General features: G+C 39.9%; 1 protein-coding gene across 1 annotated transcript; it reads left to right on the top strand.

Annotated features, from left to right (window-relative positions):
- The first annotated feature begins 284 nt into the window (after window positions 1–284).
- ATP1B3 (ATPase Na+/K+ transporting subunit beta 3) lies at window positions 285–22,023 on the top strand. Its single transcript, XM_084212724.1, has 7 exons — window positions 285–529; window positions 7,993–8,121; window positions 11,650–11,757; window positions 13,265–13,452; window positions 14,198–14,248; window positions 19,180–19,266; window positions 20,879–22,023. Exons 1-7 carry the CDS (start codon window positions 421–423, stop codon window positions 21,047–21,049), a joined length of 843 nt encoding a protein of 280 aa, XP_084068850.1. The 5' UTR covers window positions 285–420; the 3' UTR covers window positions 21,050–22,023.
- The last annotated feature ends 361 nt before the right edge of the window (window positions 22,024–22,384 follow it).

The raw sequence follows: 22,384 nt of genomic DNA on the forward strand, positions 1-22,384 counted from the left end.
ACCGGCCGGGCACATGGCGGGCTCACGGGTGCCCGGAGCCGGGCTGGGAGGCGCCCGGTGGGGTCGGGGAGCGGCGGCCAGGCCAGGCCAGGCCGGGCTCCCCCCGCGCTCGGCGCCGTCCGCGCCGCCAGGCCGGGCCGCGTGCCCCCGCAGCAGGGCGGTCCTGGCCGGCAGGGGGCGCGCGCGGCAGCGGAGATCGCGTGTGGGCGGAGCGCGGCGGGGCCCGCCCGGCGCGGGGGCGCGAAGAGGGAAGGAGGGCGGGACTGGGGAAGGTCCCGGCGTGCCCGCCCCCCGCCCGCTCTCCCGCCGGGCGCCGCGGCCGCAGTTACTTAGCGGTTGGGAGCGGGCGCTGGCTGTGGCTTTCTTTGCCGGGGAGGGTTTGCCGCCGGAGTACGCGACGCAGCCGCTCCTCGCCTCGCCATGGCTAAGGAAACGAAGAAGCCCTTCCGCCAGAGCATGACCGAGTGGCGGCAGTTCATCTACAACCCCAACAGCGGCGAGTTCCTGGGGCGCACGGCGAAGAGCTGGGGTAAGCCTGCCGCGGGGGACAAGGGCGGGGTGAGGCGCCGGCGAAGCCGAGGGGCGGTGGGGAGCGGGGCCCAGCGCGGGAGTTGGGGGGTGCGGGGGCGGGATGCGGAAGGGCCCCCCGCGGGCATGCGGGGACGGGATGCGGGAGGGCCCTCCGCGGGGATGGGCTGGAGGGCCCCCCGCCGGGATGAGGGGACGGGATGCGGCAGGGTCCCCGCGGGGATGCGGGGGCGGCGCGCACCAGGTGAGGTGGCCCGCGCGGTCGCGGCGGCGCACGCGCCCCGGTGCCCGTTACAACCGCTGGTCTAAAAATAGCTCCGTCCGTGACAGCGGGGGTGGGGGTCGGGGGGAAGGGGGAGTTCCCGGGGCGCGTCCCGAGATGACTCAGCGCCCGCCCCGCAACCGGTGCGGGCTCGTGGGCTCCTCTCCCGCCCGCTCTGCCGGGGGCGCCCCGGGGGCCGCCGCGGTGCGGCCGTGACGGGTTTCCGCCGCGAGGTGCGGGCGGCCCCGCCCGCGGCATCGCCCGCGCCGCCCGCAGCCTGCGCGTGTCGGGGCAGCTCCCCCGCTCCAGCCGTGCCCGAGGCCCCCCCGCGCTCCAGCGGCGCACGGAATCCAGAATGAATGAGCGCGAATTGCCTGTGTACTTGGAGCTGCAGTTCGGGGAGAGTAAAGGAAAATCCCCGGCCCCCCTCCCCAAAAGTTCATGAGCCCCAATTCCAGAAAGTGATCGTTGTGTGTGGTTGTGCGTCATCGTGCTAAATTTGTTCCAGCGTAGGGCTTCTGGGCCTTTTATTTTCTTAAAGGAAGCTTTAAATGAAGGCTCTCCAATAAAGCCTGTGAAGGCAGTGTTTGTTTTCCTATTTTCAGGTAGTCATCGTATTGCTTTCTTCTGAGCTGGAAAGCATGTTATCGTAATCTGGTTGCTTCCAATAAAAATATTTTGATTTTCCGAGTGTGTTTTCTCATATTAAACAGTTGTACAAATGCTTAATATTAGGATGTTTCTTCAGTCCTCATGGGACATATTTACTGACTTCAGAAAATGCTGCGTCTCCTCCCAAAACTTGGATGTAGTTGGGATACTTAATAGTTGTGCTTACAAAACCAACAAGACACTCAGCGTGGTGTTAAGGAACAGGCCAATGCATCCTTGGCCTTGACACGATCTCAATGAATGCTGATGTTGAAATAGCGAGGCGGAGCTTTAAGCGGACTGTGCTTGGGGTGTGCTTTCTCTGCCGTGCCAGTATCTCCTGTCTGTCAGGAGAGGGCCCGAGCTCTGACAGGAGTTCCCCTCCATTCAGATGGAAATAAGAGCTTGCAGCTACTCAGCCAGTTGAATAGCAAAGGATAGGAAATTTCCACTATGCTGTTGTCTAGTGATCTTTCTGCACAGGCAGGTTTCCTCAAGTGCGTGGGCTGGGTGTGTGGATTGCAGAAGTCTGGCTGTGTCATGAGTCTGAGCAGCACAGACTGTAGATATATTGGAAATAGCTTGAAGTTTTTTTGTTTTTTTTTTTTAAAGGGGAAGATGTAACCATCTTCGCTGTTTAAATCTATCTAGTAGGATAAGTCACCTAGGATGTTACTAGTCCATGTTAGACCAAGGCCAGTAGATAAAATTTGGAGTTGAGATAACTTAGTTGGTAAGGAGTTTCCACAGTTACTTGAGAAAGTATCTATACACAATTAGAATAATTTTTCTTCATTAAGGAGAAAAATTATAACTAATAATAGTTATAATAACTACTTTATTTCGTAGTTTAGGTGATTCGCATGTGGTTACTACTGTATACCATTTCCTCAGCCTGGACATTAGGAAGTGGATGTTCAGTAACACCATATTTTCAGTGTTATGTTTGTTTTGGCATTCCATGATTAATATACTGTGCTTATTTAATTTAATTATAATCTGACTATTTTGGGCCGTGGTGTGTGGCTTTCTGTTTGGTTTAACTTTTTGATGGCGGGACACTAGGTGGGTGTCTCTCTTGGCAAGGTTAGGTCTCCTGCTCCTGCAGTCGAGGTGAGCTTAGAGCTCTCTCACCGACTACAGTTGCTTTTCTCTTGCTGGTCTCTGGGCTGAAAGGCGAGGACATAGGGGAGGGGAGCTCTGGTTGCCAGTCTGCTGGGGTGTCGTGTCTCCAGGGACAGCACGATGAGAATTCAGCTGGCTCTGGTTCTTCTGTGCGTATTTCTCTTGTCTCAAGACAGCTTCCTCACAGAAATCAGACAAGAGCAGTAGAGAAGCCGTTAAGTAATTATTCACAGTATGTGCATGTTTTCCCTAGTCTGACATAGTCTGGGGGGCTTATGTAAATGGTGTCTGAAAGGCAGTGATTCTCTGGGAATGCCAATGCTTTGGCATTGGAGTGCTCCTCTATCGGCCATTTGCATTTCAGGGTTTGTGAAAAGATCAGACACAAGTGGTTCTGTACTCACTTGTCATGTAAGAGAGGGTGCATTTTAGAGTTTGGTAAATAGTTGCTTTTTACACCTTGGTGAAAACTGGATAATATGTCTCCTGCGGAAAAAAATGGATATTTTCACCTTATTTTTTTTCAGACTTGAGGGGTACTTCAGTTTGAATTTTTCGCAAGTTGATATGCAAACCTACACACACTCTCCCCCAAACTCTTCTATTTTTAATTACTTGGCATAATCATTTGTTGTATTAAAAGAGACAGAAAATAACTAGGAAAAACTGCTGACTTGAGGCTGTGCTCTTCTCAGCAGCAAGGCGTGAGGGGTGCTGATAGTCCTGGAAGAGGTGGTGGGAACGAGGGTGGGTCTGGGCTGCACCCAGCGTTTAATCAGGTAAAAGGTTTAATCAGGAAAAAGGAGGATTCAGCAGACTGCTGGGTGGAGCCTTCCTGCAAGTAAAAGGAGGATCAGCATCAGTCTCTGCCTGTAATGGCAAGGTGTTGTGTCTGCCTGGAGTTAGCAAGGATGCAGTGAGATTATCATAAACGGCTTGTATTGAGATGCTCACTGCATACTCAGGTGTGTGCATTGTCTTACAAGATAGTTAATTCTGTTCACATAAGGTTAATAAAAAAATAATTTGTGCCAAAAAAGAAGCGCAATATAGGCTGTAGCAGTACTTCATCTCTGGTCACATTAGATGTCACGTCAAGTGTATTTAAGTCTTTCTGTAAAGCTGGTTGTGTCAGGATGTTCGAAGTAGAGGTGGCATTGCCTTGAAGTGCACAGAAATTCAGACCTACTGAATTTTCTTTTGAATGCTTAGTTGTATTTTTTGGTGCACAGATGTGTGGTTGTAATTACAAAGACGACCCCACCAACAAAACCCAACACCTTATTTCTGGGAAAGCTTTCCACCATGTCAATGGAAATGCACTCTTGTTGGCCACCATGACAAAGGATCTTGCTTTGCTTCTTTTTTTGTCTTCACTGAATTCCTGGTTGGAATTCAGTGAAGACAAAAAAAATGCTGTCAGACTTTTAACTGCTTTTCTGACATGGTTTTGTTTTCTTTATTAGTGTTTTGAGCAGGGGTTTACTGTCATTTAGCTTTCTTCATGAGTAGTGTAATATTAAACATTCTGGCATCACTGTCTGCCATTGCAATAGATTATTTTATTTTCCTTGGCTCACAGCACTCTGAAAAAAGGCATCTTGCTTTGTCTTGTAACAGATATCAGCATGCTCTAGTAGTACAGTATACGTATTTTGTGGTGGTGGTGGGGTGTTCTAAATTCTTAATTATGAAATTAGACCCTGGCTTTTGGGATTCTTTGCAAGTGTTGCACTTGATGGTTTTTATTGTCTCCTGAGGTATACCCATGTTCTGAGTGGAGCCCTGGCTTACTGTGACATAACATATAACATGGGACTGAGGTTGTATTTCTGACTAGTCTTTTTCTTCCTCCCTCTGCTGTCACCCAAATTTGGAAAACAGTAATTCTTGAGTGTCCAAGAAGTAAGGTTGAAACATGATTAGTGATAATTTCATGTGTATAGTTAGGTTAAAGTAAGGAAGTCATCTGCAGGTGGACTAAAACTCCTTGATGTTTCTGGTATTAGTCAGTAGGAACATCACTTGAGTGTTTAAATCCCACTTGTTAAAGATTGTGAAGGACAATCATGCAGGTGATAGGATCGGTGCAGCATGGAATCCAACAAACTATAAAAACAATTTAATTTTTGTTGTTGCAGGTAATGTTGAATAGTTTCTACCTTGTTTGTGGGAGTGTTTATATTGATACCTGTGTATATCTAACTAAGCATTACGTACAGGGAGATTTGTCAGTCTGGTTTATGCCTGAGTAACATGCTTTTCATTGCTTTTGCCGTGTAAAGTTTGGAAAGCTTGTATTCCATGGAAATGATGGCCAGGTATGTGATACCTTGCATTCACTAGAGTCAGAAATTTTAATTTTCACAGTGGAGAAGTATTTTGATTCCTGCAAATTAATTCCAGCTAATGACAGTATCAGCATGTTGGTTCAGAAATTAAAAGTCTTCTAGATTTAACTTGCTTCTCGAAGTGGTTAGGATATGAAGAAGTGGTTTTGGTCCTGTGATGCCCTGCAGAAAGAAAGGCAAACCAAAACAACTAGGTAAATTGTAATGCAGAATTTTGGTTTTGAGTTTTTCTTGTGTTATCATTTTGGTGTACAAGATGTTGTCCAACAATTCAGTTGGGTTGCATGTTAGATGTGGAAGCTGTACTTTGTTTGGAGGAAATATGGAAGATAGCTTTTCACTGTTGCTTGGGTACATCTTGTTTCCTGACAAGAAATCCAGTGTTAGGTGAAGTTATTTTGGCAGAATTTCTTGACAGGTTATGGCTTGCTCACTGTGATTAGCTAAGGATAATTAGTACTAATAGGCTCACAAAGAGCAGCTTACTCAGTTTGGAGCTGTTGGAAGTTGCAGAGGGGATTTTTGTTGTTTGTTTTTCCCCTCTTTTTAATGTGGCAAAGTAATGTAAAAGGGTCAGATGAGTAGTCAGCATTCTGCAGTGCATTTACAAGCTGTATTAAAATAAAGATTAAACTTTGTTGGGCTGGGGGAGGCTTTAGGGCCGTGAATAGAAATAGCCTTTCCAGCTCTGTTCTGCTGCGCATCCCCGGTGGTTGGGCTGCTGCTGGGAGGGGTGGGGCTGGGGAAGGTGCTGTTGTCACTGCAGTCTCCACCGCGGAGTGGGGACCACTGTTACCCCTGCTCTGGTGCTCCCTGCAGGCTGGGAGGGGTCCCAGCGCTGCCAGCCCTTCTGGGGTGAGGGGCTGTGCAGGTGGCTGGGGCACCTCTGACCCAACGGGGGAGAGCTGCGCTTGTGGCACCTGCCCTTCAGGGTCAGGAATGCAGGGGATGTGGTAGTGCTGGCCCAAAGCAGGACTCTTCCTAGGGCCGTGTCTGCTTAGAACTGCACTCTGTGGTGCTCTGATTGCCCGTGTTATGCTCATCGTTTTTTTTCTTTTTCCAGTGAAGTTTGGCATATTGTTTTAGAAATTAAATACGAGTGTATTCTGAAATAACTTCCCTGATTTTCTTGCTTTTACTCTGCTTGCCACAGCAGCTCCTTGTCTTGTCTTACATGTCAAATTCTTCTGTTCCATTGGGACTGTTTGGTGATTGTCTCGGTCACTTGATGGAAAGTGTACTGTCTAGGGAGTTTGATGGAGGTATCCAGTAGTTGATTAACTTGTATGGATCACAATGAGAGCTGACCAGAGGTTTTGTAAGGGAGCTTTTTTGTTTGCTTGGTTTTATAATACCCGGAACACAGTGGATATTAATTTGAAGATCCTCGTTCTGCTTTAAATCCAGTTAAAGCAATTACAAGCTTGTAGGCAAAACACATTGCTGCTGTGCCAAATACAGATGGAACTCTTGTAGTGGCTTTTGTTGACTAGAATTTCTACTATTTGTTTTTATGTTCTCATTTTAGCAGCTAAATAGTTTCTAAATAACCTTAGCAATCATTCACAATAGATGTTCAGCAGTCTTGTTCATTATCATCTTGTTTTTGTGTTTTCATACTTTGCTACTTCTAATCGCAGCATAGAATCTTACATCTTGGTGGTTTCAAGTGTATTTTAAATAGCTAATCATTTTCAGGTTATTGCAGATTGGTAGGTAACCTCATCAATGTGTGAGATTGAAAACTAAAACCAAATTGAGAATCCATTGACATTCAGCTGGTTGCTGTTGAGAACTTTACTTGAAGAATTTAAGTATAAATAAATAAAATAAAACATTATTTTAATAGATGTACGCAGAATTCTTTTGAGAGAAGTAAAACGGGTACTTGGATTTTTAGCGGTCATGGGTTTCTGGGTACCATACTACACTAGAGGCTATTTCAGTGCAAAATGCAAGCATAGTTTTTGGGACAGGAGCCAGGGCTTAGGCTTCCTTCTGTCTTATTCCAGTGGACAGTACATAGCACTGGGATACAGTTGTGTTTACTTTTGCTCTTTCCTTTTCTGTGAAAGGTTAGAAAGTTCTGCACTTGGTTCTGTCAAATGTCAGTGGTAGGATGTTGCATAATGGTTTTGAAGCGCGTTTCTTCATACCCAACTTGCATATCTGGCTTCTGATAGTGCCCTTATGGCTAGAATATCCAATAAAAATTGAATTTGTGTCAACATTTGGTTATGTTTCTGAATTAGAATGATTTTAAAGATGGTTCTCAGTCCAAGCATCCAGTCCCCTCAGTACTTTTAATACCTCCCATTCTTTTTGACTTATTCTCTGTGTGTGTCCTTAAGTCTCAGTCTTAAAAAACAGAATCCCACACATTTATGTAGGTTGGTATTGAGTGCTCAGTTAATGAAAATTTGAAGCTGGTAATAATCTGTGTATTTGATGAATTCAGTGGGGTTGCTGGGTCCCCAGGTAGATTGGTAAAGTAGGTGTGTGTGTTAGGCTGGATAAATCTGAAAGGAAGGCTTGGTTTGTTTTCAAAAACAGGTGGCAGAAAGCATTTTCAACCTGAGAAGTATCTTGTAACTGGATGTGTGTGAAGGACTACTCTTGTGTGGAGTTCCCTCAAATATCAACTATGTTATTAAAGCAACAATTGCTTCCTCTCTGGTCTGGATCCAATGTAATAATTTTATCTTTTCACTCAGTTCTTTCATCTTCCCAACAACCAGATACAAAGCTAAAATTCTAGTAAACAAGTGACAGTTTATTTTTTTTGTAGTGCACTGCTTAGTAATTTTTGCTAGCTTTCCTATATAGCCCAAAGAGTGGTTTTTAATGCTTCTTTCTTAAAAATAGAGATGCCAAAATGGTCTATAAGCTTTAAAAATCAGAAAGTATTAAGAAAACATCTTTGTATGTATTATTGTGCACTGTGCATTACATATGTATGCTAGAGGCATATTTATGACTACAAACCTTGTATTGCTAATTTCCCATTTCTGATTTTCAAAATAGGCAATGGAATTAGATGAAACAAAAATTGTAATTTTAGCTTTTTCTTTACAGGATTGATCTTGCTATTCTATCTGGTATTCTATGGCTTCCTAGCAGCACTCTTCACATTCACAATGTGGGTTATGCTTCAGACACTGAGCAATGATATACCCAAGTACCGGGACCGGATTTCTAGTCCAGGTAATGCTGTATTTATTTTTTTCATTAACCTCTGTCTGGTTTAGCAACTGAGTTTCATTTGAGAGCTCTTTTGAAATACGAACCTCTTATGGGAAATCATCATGATTCAGCTACTTGCAGGTTGCAAAGGTAAAACTTGGTGTAAGGCAAGTTATATATGTTTACAGCGTAAATTCAGGCAGTAGCTTTTTGTGGAAGTTTTTTTGCTAAATTTTGCTGGTTTTTTCCTTTAAGCTCCTGTCAGTTGAATTCGTCATGTAGACCACAATTTTGCCTGCAGATCCACACAACATGCTGATGTAGAAGTTGGTTTATAATTTAATCAAATTGCTGTAAAGCTACTTTAAAACATTTCTCATGGATGAGGTGGAAGGCCACCTTGATTAGTGCTTGATACTTTGCAGAAGGTACGGGAAGGCTCTACTGTGGATGTGATCTGCTCAAGAGCACAAGCATGTAAGGACTGTGGGATAGAGGCCTTTGCAGAGTTTTTATTACAGTATTAGATAGTTTCCAACTGACATGGAAAGTCTGTGGATTGCAGGGATTGTAGACCTCTTACATAGGGATCCACTAGAGGAAGGGCCCTGTTTATGATGAAGCTAAGTCCGTGTAACATGTAGCTGCCACTGAAAGTGCTGTCTTGCTTCCTTTGTGTACTGCCCTCCTGTCTCACTGTTGGCTGCTTCAAGGAACTAATTGTATGTTAAAAAACCAACCCTGTACAAATAAGAATGAGTAATAAGGTGGTTGTCTTCACCAATATAATAATATATTGGGGGAAGTGAGATGATGTTATTTTTTAAAATAACTTTTTTCCTTTTGTTGAATGCAAAGCTCTTAAAATGGAACATCATCTTGCAGCTGTATCCACACTTAAGATGGTACAGTGATCTTTGTATGAGCAAGTTGCAGTTGGGCCAGTGTGAACAGAATTTGTTTTGGTAGTGTTCGGCTTCTCTAACAAGTGTCATATTGTAAGGGATTTTGAGGATTTGTGCTGTTTTTTCAAGCTAAGGATGGGCTAGATGCTCAAAAGAATAATTAAAAAAAAAAAAGAGAAGAAAAATAAATGAGGGAAGAAAAAGATGGCTTAGTTGACCATTTCTCCCCATTTCCATTGTGTCTGTTGTGGAAGTCAGAAGCATCGTAGTGGATGACGCTGTGGTTGGCTGTGGCTTAATGCCGGGCTTGACTGACATTTCTTCTCTCATGTACTTCAGGGTATTCATTTTCCTTGGCTTTGAAATAAGTCATAAGGGATGCTTGTTTTTAAAAGTATATATGCTGCAATAAGTTTTTAATTGAAGAATTCCTGTAACATTTCTGAATTAAATGTCTTTATTAACCATGTCTTTAGCAACTCATACATTAGTATAAGTTAATCAAGTTGCTTGTTTCTGTTTTAATGTTTCTCCTTAACTCTGTTGTTTTTCATTTGCAGTGAGACATGTAATGTTCCTGGCTGTAAACTTAAATTCTTTTAAAAAACCTAAAATCTACACACAAAACCTGGATGCCGTAGGTCAAAGGTTCTCCTCTTACATTAAATGTACTTGGAAATCTCACAATTGATTTATAATTGATACTTGAATTGCTTTGTACACTGGGATATAATAGTATAAATCAAATCCAGATGATTTTAAAACGTTTTTTGTTAAATCCCTTCTGGAATTGTAAAATAATGTAATCTCTTTTACAATCCTAGATGTGATCCTGTGCTGAGGCTGTTAATTCTGTTCCTCTAGAAGTGCTCAAATCCTGCATCTCTCACAGTCTATGCATCATTCCTTCAAATAGCTTCTTCTGTAGAATTTATACCATAGTTTTTAGGCAGAATGTAATCCACTGGAAGTGGAGTCCCCTTTTTCGTAGGATGTTTCTGACATTCCCCTGAAGCAGTAAATCTCTTCAAATTATTTTTTCCTTCATTGATGACTAGTTTAGTTATTTTGTCATATACCCTTTGAAAAATACCATTTAAGTCCTTCATTTACATTATAGTTCTGTAGATAATAATCTCTTATCCCCTGAAAGTTCCTAATGTGTAAAACCCCTCCAGTGATTTTTTCAGCCCTGCTACTAAATTGCCTTTTATTTTGTTGAATCCCAGTTCAGTGTGAAGGCCAGAAAATTACTGTAATGGTGCAAAGTAGTCTGCAGTCAAATTATGGACTGCTAGTCATTAAGGCCTTTACTTGGTGGCTTCCATGGAAATAATTTAACTGCTGTTACTGCAAAAAAGAGGATTTATGATTTATTTGGAATCCTATAAGAGACCTAGAGTAAAAGACATTAAATTGTATCTGGGTTTTTTTTAAAGTTGAAGAACATTTGTTGGTGATGAGTTTCTAGTATAGATGTTTATTTGCAAGTTGCAAGTGTTTGTAAATAGTTTCTGCCTTTGGATAAGAAGCTTGGCCATTTCTGTAGGTAAATCCTTGTTAGACCTAGGCTGCTGAACTACATACTGTGATGGTTAACTACAGTAACCTAACTTTATCTTACTTTCTTAAATGTTTATTTTTTTATAAAGATGGCCTGGTTTTTAGGGGTGGGGTTTTTTGTTGCCATCAGGTACCTCTGTGAGTGACAGCTCCTGGTGGCCCAGGCTGGGTGTATTGGTGTGCCCTTTGCTTTCACCTGCTCCAGAGAAACCCCTGAGACTGGGCTCTGCAGCTTTCTGGGCCATGTGCTGGGAAGCAGGGGCGGTTCAGCTCTTGAGAGGGCCATGCTCACTTTACTCCATGTGTGCCTTGCCAGCCCTCCAGCTGAGGCTGGGTTCGGCTTTGGTGATCCATGGGCTGGTACCTCCTGCAGCTCTGCTTCCTGCCCGCTGCCCCAGCAGGCAGCGGAGGGGAGCTGGAGCTCCCCTGGGATGCTGATGCTGGGAGGCAGCTCCAGAGCCCTGGCTGAGCCCTGCCCTGCTGCTCTGGAAAGTGTCTCTGTTCTCCATGGAACAGGTGGCACCTCAGCTTTGTTTGAGGAGAGGCACGAGAAGACTGAATACTAATTTGACTTGTCTGTTTTGACTGGGGTAACTTTCAAGCCACCTTTATGTAAAATCAAATTTTAATTTTTTTTCCTGGGCTTCTGTGAGAATAATACAATCATAGCTTCACTCTGTATTGCCTAAAGCTTGCTTGAAGTGAAGGTTTTCTGGGTGTGCTTTTGGGTATTTTTTTGATTATTTTTAAAACTAAACTTGCTGAGTGTGGAAAGTGGATCAATAAAAATTTTTGATTTAAAGTGATTAAACTGCTGATTCTGCTTTTCTTAATCACTTGGTTTGGCTTGTGAATTGCAGTTATACATTGGGTTGGATTTAAATGTTAATTAATGTAATGCTGATTTTGATTACTGGCTTCAAGCACAAAGTACCTTCCAGTACTGTAGAATATAGGGGTAACATTAATGTTTCTTTACAGATAATAGACATTTTCCAATTTATGGATGTTTGAATAGGGGTTAGAGTGCTGAAGGAAAGATAAGTTGCTTAGTTCCTAATTTAAACTTTTTCTTTTTAAGGACTTATGATTTCACCAAAGCCAGACACTGCATTGGAATTTTACTTTAATAGGAGTGACAGCCAATCATATTCAGAATATGTTACTACACTTCAAAACTTCCTTGAATGTAAGTTACTTACAATTGCCCAAGTAATTTAGGAGTTTTAATCTTGAGTACATTATTTCATTTCTTGTTTGTAGTCACTAATTGCCAATGGAGACTAATGCAAGTTCAGTGTTACTGTAGATATGTGTGTTATAAAGGTCTCTATTTTACAGAAAATAGTGAGTAAAATGCCTGTATTAGACAGTGAGCCTGAGCATGAGGAATAGTCCAGTACATAATGGAGAGTTTTGGGTGATGTCGTTATTTAAAATTACTGTAAGATGTAGAAATTACATATGCCAAAAGAATTTAATTTAAAATAACATAGGTCTTGTATTTGGACACAAATGCAAGACCTGTGTTATCTGATTAGTCTAAATGATTTGGTTACTGAGTGAGAGTACTTTAGTCTGAAGAATTTAGGTGTCTGTCTGAAAAATAAGGCGCACAAAGATTAAATTAATTGCAATTTATTGACTTTTCACTCTGATACACAGTATCTATGCACAGAAATATTAAAACACTGAATTTAGAACATAGAGAAAAGCTAATACAGGGCAAATCTGAAGGGTGGAAAAATCACTGGGTCGTCATATATTATTTCACGTGTGCCTATATGTACACTTATTCTAATAATGTGGAAATCAATTGAAAATATTAATAAGTTTAACCCCTCAGAAGTTGTAAGTCAGAATGAGGAAGGTGCTGTGAAATCTCACCTGTGTGCATGAGTTGCTTTGTTAGCTACAGCTACACTTGAATCTCTCCATATTCGCAGTTTTGGTGCCTACTAAAAGCTTCTATGAGTAGGCTTTTCTTTCAGAGCTCTGCCAAGGGTTCCTGAGAGGAGTGCTGCATTTTATGACTACCTGCCTCTCCTGCAGTTCTTTGGGTCTTGCATCAGGATGAACTTTCCCTTTCTCCATTTTACCTTATTAGCTGGGAGCTGGGGTGTGAGGGCGAAGAAACTACAAAGAGTCTTAAATGGGAGTCATTTAGCATTTGTGACAGTGTGGTCTGTGCACTTCAGAAACACAAAGTGAGAAACAACTTGAGATGTTAGTATAACATAAATTATACTATCTGATGTAAATGTAGACACAATTAAATATTAATTATTGAAAGACTGTCAGTTTTCCTGTGTACTTGTAAAAGAAACATGTGCAAAGGGAAAACTGGTTGAGTTTCCAGATAAAAACTTGATTTTTGTATTTTAATACATTATTGGCTTAGCATATGTGGTTAGTTTATGTACAGAAATTCATGAAGTTGTGATTATTGTTGCAATTTTAAAAGCAGGAAAGCATTCATTCTTCTGTAATACTCTTTTTCATTCAAGTACACTGCTACTTGTCTGTAGGCTTTGAAAAAGGTTTATTAAGATGGATGTAAGATACAGTGCTCTGAAAATACTACTTTGAGAAAACTCTTAGGGAAGTAACAGGATAATTACTTATATAGGCATCTGCAGATTTTGGCTGGTTATGTGCTTTATACCATTAATTTACAAGCTGTTTTTGTTTCATAGCATATAATGATTCAAAGCAGTCACAAAACATAGACTGTACCCGGGGAAAGATCTTTGATCAGAGCGATGCTCCTGTTAAAAAGGCTTGTCGATTTAACCTCGCTGACCTTGGACAGTGCTCTGGCAAGGAAGATACAAATTTTGGCTATTCCAAAGGAACTCCCTGTGTGCTTGTGAAAATGAATAGAGTAAGTGCCTACTTATCTTTTAGCACTTAGTACAAGTGCTCCCAACTTCTGCTGCATGAAGAAATTACTTTGGAAAGGACTGAAATACGTGTTCAGTTTGCATTTCTTTAATAGTGTAATTTACTGAAAAGTTGAGCAATTCCAGAGAGTAGTATGAGGTGACCTTTTTAAGCATTCTAGTATTTACCAGTATTGGCTTTGATGACTTGATCCAAAATATCTGAATCTCGTTTTCAGAGGTATATTGTTCTTTGCTTTTACTTAACTGTTCTGTGAAACAGATTCTAGACCACTCTGCAAAGTAAAGTGTACTTCATGTCTGTGTTTCAGAACTCCAACGTAATAACTCTAATCTAATGCATTCTGTAGCTCTTAAACTATGAAAGGTGAGGAAAACTACAAAGTTTTTGACTTTTCAATGATGTCCTGTTACTGATTGATGAATGATGTACCTGTTACTTGAATTGCTAACTGGTTAAAGCCATTAAAATTATATGCTAAATGTAAAATAAGATAACAGTGCTTTCTGTTACTACTGTAAATATTTTGATATAACCTGAGTAAAGTATTTAATTTAACAATGCTTTAAATCTTAGTCCTAGTTTAAAATTGTGTTCAGATGAAAATTGCACTAGACTTAGTCCCTGTATGAACTTATCTTTAGTGAGGGAAAAGTTCAATTTCAGTGTGTAAAAATTGAAAGTGGGAAAAAGATCTGTAAATATTTTAACTTTGTCTCCTTTAGATAATTGGATTAAAGCCTGAAGGAGAGCCACATATACAGTGTACCCCTAAGGTCAGTTCAGAATGTAAGAAATAAGTGTGTTGTTGATTTTCCTTGTGATTACGGTGAATAATGAAGTAGTTTATTTCACTCTTCCCTTCTTCTTAGAGATTCTGTTCTTTCTTTTGTGTTTTTCATCTTACTGTATGTCTCATTTAGTTTTAGTGTCTTTAATTTCTTCAGTGTACCTATAGAAACATTTTTGGTTGTTATTTCATCCTTAGATGTTTGAACTACCTGATTTGATTTAGATTTGAGGAAAATGCATACATGTGTATTTGTGGTCTTGTTTATTTATTTATTGTGAGTTATATTTTGTTTTCCCATTTCATAATCTCTATTTTTATTTTTTCTCCATGCTGCAAGTGCACCTTAGACAATTTTATAAATGATGGGTAAGACAACTGTGTGAAAACTAATGTTACCACTCAAGTAAAAGTTGCCTTCAAATCAAGTATAAACTACTTATAATAACAGCTAATCTTTGCATATTTGTTATGTACCAATGGATTTACACAGAATGTTTTATTGCAATTATAATAATTACTTTGACTTATGGGTGTTTTTCCTAGACTGCTTGGGGAGCAGTGAAAGAGTTGGTAAGTTTGTAGCTTGAGCAAGGGGCAGAGTCCTGGCTTTTAGCTTCTGGTGACTGATAAAAGTGTAGGCTGGGAAATATTGGTACTTAATGAGACAAACACTTGTAAGTGTTTCTGCCTTCATCCTAGATACCTTTGGTAGGCACAGATTTTAATACTTGATTTTTGTGAAAGTTTTGATCTCTCCAGGACAGTTCATCGCAAGCAAAGGTGATTCTTCCTCTTACTTGAGACTGATTTATTTGCTTCCATTCACAAACCCCACATTCTCTTGAACAGAAAAAAAGCAATTAACCTCCTTCTACTAGTATTTTTTTTTTCTTTGACTTGTCTAATTTATAAATTTTTTTGGCAATGTGATATTCCAAACTAGATAGAAGTTTGCCTCAAGCTGAGTTATTGTTAGTGACAGCATTTGTCCCTTTGTGATCACATTGAAAGCAAGGTGAATTTGCTGTGTGTAATATACTAGTCTTTGATTTAAACAGTAAAACAATTAAAATATTCTTCTGGTTATTTCCCAGTCTGTATTTGTAGATGTGACTTCTCAAAGTTCACAGCTTTGAATTTCATAGGGCTGTTTTTGGCCCTCCTCTGTCATTTTTTGTGATCATTTTAATGGGATCAAGTTCTTTGAAAATGTTTTGCACTACTTAGCTTGGTGCTATCAATGAATGAACTTGGGTTTGCCTCTCAAGTCCTTATTGAAACATGGATCCAGAGCAGTCATCTTCATTTCCACCAGAAATGCCTTGTGAGGTGTTGAGAACTAATGTTCAAGTGATTTATAAAATACTGATGGCAGTCCTATTTTATGGTGAATTTCTTTAACTTTTGTCTATGGATCCCCTGAGACAATAGTAAAAACTATACTAAGCAGATGATACTTCTTCTTACCCTCTTAGCTGGTTTCAGTAGCAAAACAGTAAGCTTGATAACAACTTGGTTGATCATGGTGGCATTTTTTGCTATTTGTTTACCCTTTGGGATACATAGAAGTGATTTGTGTGTGGTTTTCTTGCATCTCCTTTCTATAAGTACAAAGTTCTACTACTGCATCCACTTTAAATTTTTGTGATCTACACAAGTGTGATGGTTATGATTTTTAAAATTATTAATCTTACTAGTTCTTTAGTGACTTACAAGGAAGTATTTGTCAGGCTTTGCTGCTTTGAATACATCTGTTTTATCTTTATTAGCCTATTCTCACCCTAGCTCATAATAATTTACTTGCTTAGGAAAGCTTATGTACCAGTTAGAATTCATCCTGTAGATTCACTGTTCACTGATTTTTATTTCCCTTTCATCTCTGTTTTTAAATATTTCTTACAATTAAGAGTCACAGAGTGGATAAGGTTGGATGGGACCACAGTGGTCATCTGGTCCCACCTCCCTGCTCAAAGAAAGGTCATCCTAGAGCTCATGGCACAGAGTTGTGTCCAGACACTTCTGGAATATCTCCACTGAGGGAGACTCCCCACACTCTCTGGGCAATCTATTCCAGTGCCCAATTACTGCCCAGGAAGAAGGTTCTTCCTCATGCTCAGATGGAACTTCTGTGCATCAATCCTACATGTATTGAGAGCAGTTTGGAGAAGTGTCTGCCTGGACTTAACACTTAATCTGACTTTTAAATGGTGTTTTTGCTTTTACACGTCTCTCAAATACAAAATGAATTCAGTAGCTTCAGTCTGCACATCCTGCCAGTCTTGGCCACCTGACGCATCATTTTAAGTTTTTCAGTGTGGAATTTATGTTTTTCAGGTATTCTTCTGCGAGGTGAATCTTCTTTATTCTCCCTGCACTTCTTATATGGGAATTTATATTTTAATGGAAAAATTCTAGATAGATGGGTGATATCAGAGTCAGCACGCTTATAGCTGGGGATGCTTCCCCCTCTGCCCTCATGTAGTTGAAGCTGTCATCGCTGCAATTTCTGTAGGTGAGGGATGTGAGTGTTTGCAGTGTCAGACACTCAATACAGTTGGTTCTTCTTCCTGCATTGTGTAGGAACTAATCGCTGCAGTGTTTAGAATCTCCAGAAAGAGAAACAAACCAACAAAAGATTCTGTCTCCAAGAAGTCTGAAGATCAGCATTTTAGGTCTTTAGTTTGGGGCCAGAGTTGTGCAGTTTCACATCTGCTAGAACATCTTGCAGCAGTATTTATTTCAAGTTAAAATAACCTTTACTGAAAACAGATAAATTTGATGGGTTTTTTTTGTTTTTAACTAGAGAAAAGAAGCCTTAATTCCAAAATACATTTATTTCTGCTGTTTATTGACCATCTTGACTTCGTTTGGTATCACTTTGTAGTTGACAAGAATGAAGAAAGGCTGTATGAATGACATTCTCTGTGCCTTGCCTTTGTCAGCATACTCAGGATCTGAGTTAACTTTCTTTTTGTGATAGAAATCTGTTTTACAGTTTCTTCTAATGAATACTGCTCTTTATCTTCTCCATTTCTTCTTGTCAAGTGATTATAGATAATTCCTTCCTAAATTCTTTCCTTGGGTCTTTATAATATTATTTCTTTAGCATATTATTTCAACATCTGGTAAATTCTTCTTTCTAAACTGCAGTCTGAATTAAGACCCAGTTAGAGGTGGAAGTCTGTCCAGCTACGTTTTCCAATTTTTAGATTTGCTGACTGTCAGCAGCTCTTTGTGGAAACTACATGATAAGCAGAAAAAGTGACACTCACTAATGGACTGATTTTTGAAGTTCTTCAGCAAATGCATCTTGTTTAGGTCTTTTTTTAGTTTACTTTTATTTAATTGTGTAGGGATCTTAATTAGGATTGCTTATTCAGGAAGATCTGGAACCACCCAGCAGTTGCATTAGATAGGCAGCTGCATGTCCCAGAACCTCCCTGCTATTGCACTGATAGCCTAATGCATATATTTAGTGTATAGTGATGACTGCATGCATGCCTTGTATTTAGCTGCTCCAGAAAGCACTACTCCTGTTTATTTTGCCTATGTTATTCCATATGCTGATTATTTAACCATTATTTCAGCAACATATTTGAAAAGTAAGTATTTTCAGCTGCATGAGCTTTAAATAAAATAAAGAATAATGGTTAAAATTAACATATTCCGGCTTAATAGTTATATGCAAGCTCAAGGTCCAAAATACTTAATAAACTTACATTAATGATGGCAGTAATTTTCTGCAAAGGAATGAGAATGTGGCCATATCCTAAAACACTATTGGATGTTCTTTTGAGGAGGTGAAAAGAAGGTAACCTTGAGCTGTGGTTTGGTCTTAAATATGTTTTGATCTTACTGCAGTTGTCTTCTGAATTTTGTAGGGATCTATTTAAAATTACGGCTGTTGTATATGGTAATAGAGAAACAACAACAAACTTGCTAATTAACTTTGAACTTGTGAATTACATGGAACAAGCAGTGATGTTCTGAACTTGCATTTAGCATTTTGGGGTGGTTGTTTTAATGACATTTCTCTTGGTTCTGGTAATTAATTTATTACACAAGGTTACAGATGTGGGCATTTCCTAGTGGTATAAACTTGGAGCAGCTTGTTATTCTGCCAGGATATACAGTCTTGTAGAATGTTGTGTATAGGGAGAGGTGTTTGTGTATTGCTATGCTGATAACCTGTGTCTGAACAGCTCAATCATACATACATATTTTGTATATTTTATGGACTGAGTGACTCCTTAGTCAGAAATTAGGCAGCAGCTTTGTAGGTAGCTTATTCTTATTCCAGGATTTGGGGTTGCAGGGGCCAGTTGAGTGATAAGGCCTGCATCTGTATATATTGTTCCTCTGAGGTGATTATATAACTCCAGCAACATCACCATTTTTAACCATTTGAGTTTCTTCATATCTGGCCTGCATTTGAAGGATAGAGGGCACCTAATGTTAGGAATGACACTATTGCAGAGAGGTGTCTGTGGTTCTCTGTGAAGGCTTGTATTGAGAGGCTTAAAAACCTGGCTTTAAACAGCACAATTCACCAAAAATACACAGGCTTGCTTGGAGATACTTGGGATTTTAATTATACATGGGAGGTTGGGTTGTTAAATTACTCATTACAATGAACATACACCCTCCTTCCCCATTTCTTTGACTCATAAGTATGAAGGCAGGCTGTCTTTGACTTGATTGCTAATTTAAGTACTGCTCATCCTTACTGCAGCAGATGTGTGCAGCATGTGACTGTTTGCCAAAAGAAATCTGGTTTGAATTATTTTATGAGTTTGTAAGTCAGTTGCCCTTTTTTAGGTATCTTGCAGTTCATCATTGGGTTATTTTAATTTTGTGTTCATTTTTATGCAAGCATATGTTAATTTCTACTTTCCTTGCTGTCTGCAATTACAGGAAGAAGGCATGGTTAACATAAATTATTTTCCTCCTAATGGTGCAATGGACTTGATGTACTTCCCTTACTATGGGAAAAGCTTGCATGTAAGTATCCCTTAATGATGGTCTTCACTTTGTGTTTTGTTTCTGTGTGCATTTACAGTTGTTAGTACCAGATTAATTCTGAAGTTTGAGTTTTGTAATGAGGTGCTGCTAAGGAATATTGCAGATGCAGACGTTGCACAGCACTCAGTGAGACTGGAGACGTGCTTTGGCAGACGTGAACAGACCGGGCATTGTCCTCATGGAAGAGTGGCTGTACACCAGCAGTCTTGAGAGTCACTGCTCCTTTTTGCTCATTGAAATCTTTTGGAGTCTTTTTGAGTCCATTCTCCTCCAAATTTTATATTGAGTAAAAGTCCCTTCTGGTATCATCTGTTTTTAAAACATCATAGAAATATGTGTCCCCCTTTGGAAAAACCTGGATGGTGAGAAGACTTCTCTTCCTGAGGAAACATCGGAATTGTAGTTCTGATTTTTAGAAAACTCGAAGTGTGGTATCACCCTTACAACTGGGAAGTTTTGAGGGAGTCCTGCCTAGCTGCAATTCCTCCCTCCCAGTCTGAAGTTTATGGGAGCACAGGAAAATTCCTGATCTAGTAAAACCATTATCCAATGAAAGCAGCTACTTAGTCTGTTTCTTACTAGTACTTAATATCAAAAGATTTTAGCACATCTACTTCCATGACATCATCCTTTATAAATGAGATTTTGAGCATTCTCTAGTGTGTTCTTTGGTAAAGAAGATAGCCTAAAACCAACAGAAATGTTAAAGAGTCTTTTAAGTTGATGAGGATGGAAAAAGTCTTAACACAAAGTTTTGTTCAATTAAAATTCAAGGTTTATACTTGCCCAATACTGTAGTGTTGCTTGTATTTAGTCCACTGTCTTACATTAATTTTTACCTGGAAAAGAATTTTGCATAATGATCAGTCAGCAGTACTGACCTAAAAATATTAATAAATGATGGAAATGCTTCATGAACATTGCATAAAATGCTGCCTTAACAGTGTATAATAAGCTCCTATTTAATTCATAGGCACTTCAAAGAGAATGCAAGTTCTTATTGAATTGAATTGTATAGTTGGTGAATTTTTCCACCAAATATAACTGACCAGGAAGGATACTGTCAGGATGTTCAAGGAAAGGTTTCTGTATAAAGCTGTTAAACAGATAACACCTTTCAGAATGCCTTGTTGCTGAAAAAGTAAATGGGACAGGGGAGAAGGGAAGCGGTTTTATTAGTATTTGTTGAGCCAGGCTTTTGGAAAAAAAACCAACACTTTAAACCCTGCTAGAAAAGTTGCATTCTGTAGCAGATTACGTGCACCCTGCCAAACAAACCCAAAACAAGCAGAAGAGTGGAAGACACTGATTTCTGAGGTTCTGTCATTGAATATTTCTAGAAAAATTGGAACTAATAAAGTAGAAAGTCATCTGCATCTTGAAGATACTGTGACTCAAATTATGTTGAATATATTAGTTAAGAAATAGTATGAAGAATGTCTTTCTAACCTGGGAAAATAAAGTGCCTTACCTGAATCAGATTGGTCTTTGAAAAGCTGGGTTCCTAATTAGCTTTTTCTTAACTGTTCTGATGTTAATTTAGTACCAACTAACTCTGGTCTCTCAAATATTTTCCCTATCTGTTCACTAGGCTCACTATTTGCAGCCTCTAGTGGCTGTTCAGCTAGCAATTACCCCCAATGGTACCAAAGAAGAAATAGCAATTGAGTGCAAGATCCTGGGCTCACCGAATTTAAAAAATCAAGATGACCGTGACAAGTTCCTGGGACGAATTGCCTTCAAAGTTCAGATGTTTGAATAGCTGGAGTAAGCACTCTCCACAAAGTAAATGTTGTATTGTCTGTTTTGTATCAGCTGGACATGCCATTCTAGGATATGAGACCACCTTGAAGAATGTTAAGGTGGTTCTTGGCGTTCAGGGTAGCATAATAATATGCTTCCAAATTGTATGTTTAAATTCCCTTAAAATAAATGCCTATCCTGCTTTTTGCCTGCCCTGTTGGAACAGTGTACAGACTATAGTTATGTCATAGGGACCTGTAAATAGCTGATTTCAAACACATAATAATGGTGACCTTTGTCCTGCTCTAAAATGTGGTTTTATCCTCCAAGTGAGTGTCTCAAGCTTAATGTGCTGTGCTCTGTAAATATTGTATTGATTTAACACTGGTTTAACTGTCATATCTCAATGCTGACACAGTTAGAGGGATAAATAATAAATGGTACCTGATCGACATAGTGATTTCTTTGTAAGAGTAAACACCTCCAACATAAATTGTGTGTATGGGAGTGGGTGGGTCAGTGGATGGATGGCTGTGTGGAGATGCCTTAAATTGTAGACTGGGTGGCGTGGGAGAACTGAAGTGGATTTTAAGAGTTGGTATGAATATCTGAAAGTAAGTGCTCAACTAGTACTTTCTTGTGCTTGTCACTGTGCAAGTATTGTGTACATGTAATACTTGGTATAGAGTTTGGTGTTCTAGCTGAGGAAATGAACCTTTCTTCGTGTTGTTAATTGCTTGTAATATGTGGAGCACAAATAAAATCTACAATATTTTGAAACTTTTTAGTTCAGAAATATCAATAGAAAACAATTGAAATAGTTTAGGATCTTGGTAACAGTTGTACAACAGAGCTGCTTGAACAAGTGGCCTCACTATTGTGGGAATAGGCTTTGATTTTCCAATGAAAAAAATTCTGGAAGAACCTCTGTTTAAGGAAAAAAAAAGGAAAAAGAAAGGATTGTCTTGATTAAACATTCTTGTTTAATTTATATATCTGTTTTGTCGCATCATTTAAACATCTCACGTCTTCATCTGCTCTTTCATCTTGAACTTTCTATGTATTTCATCATCATCCATCTAGAAAATTGGTGTCATCACCTGCTTTGTAGAAATGCCTTGTTGACTTAGGGTTAATTACTTGCAGTGTAACTTAAAGTGCAGCTGCTAAAATGACTACAACCAGACTGGTTTACTTGTGACTGCTGCTCACTTTGAACCAGGCTGAGCCATGCTATTGAGCTGACTTGGGCAGTTGAACTGACATGCAATTTATATTACTCTTCCCCAAGGTTTTTGTGTCTTTCAGTCTTGGGGGGGTGGGCTTGAGCTCATGGTTCACATTCTGATGTCTT

This window comes from Fringilla coelebs, assembly GCF_963513975.1.
Source record: "Fringilla coelebs genome assembly, chromosome: 10".
Classification (NCBI taxonomy): domain Eukaryota; kingdom Metazoa; phylum Chordata; class Aves; order Passeriformes; family Fringillidae; genus Fringilla; species Fringilla coelebs.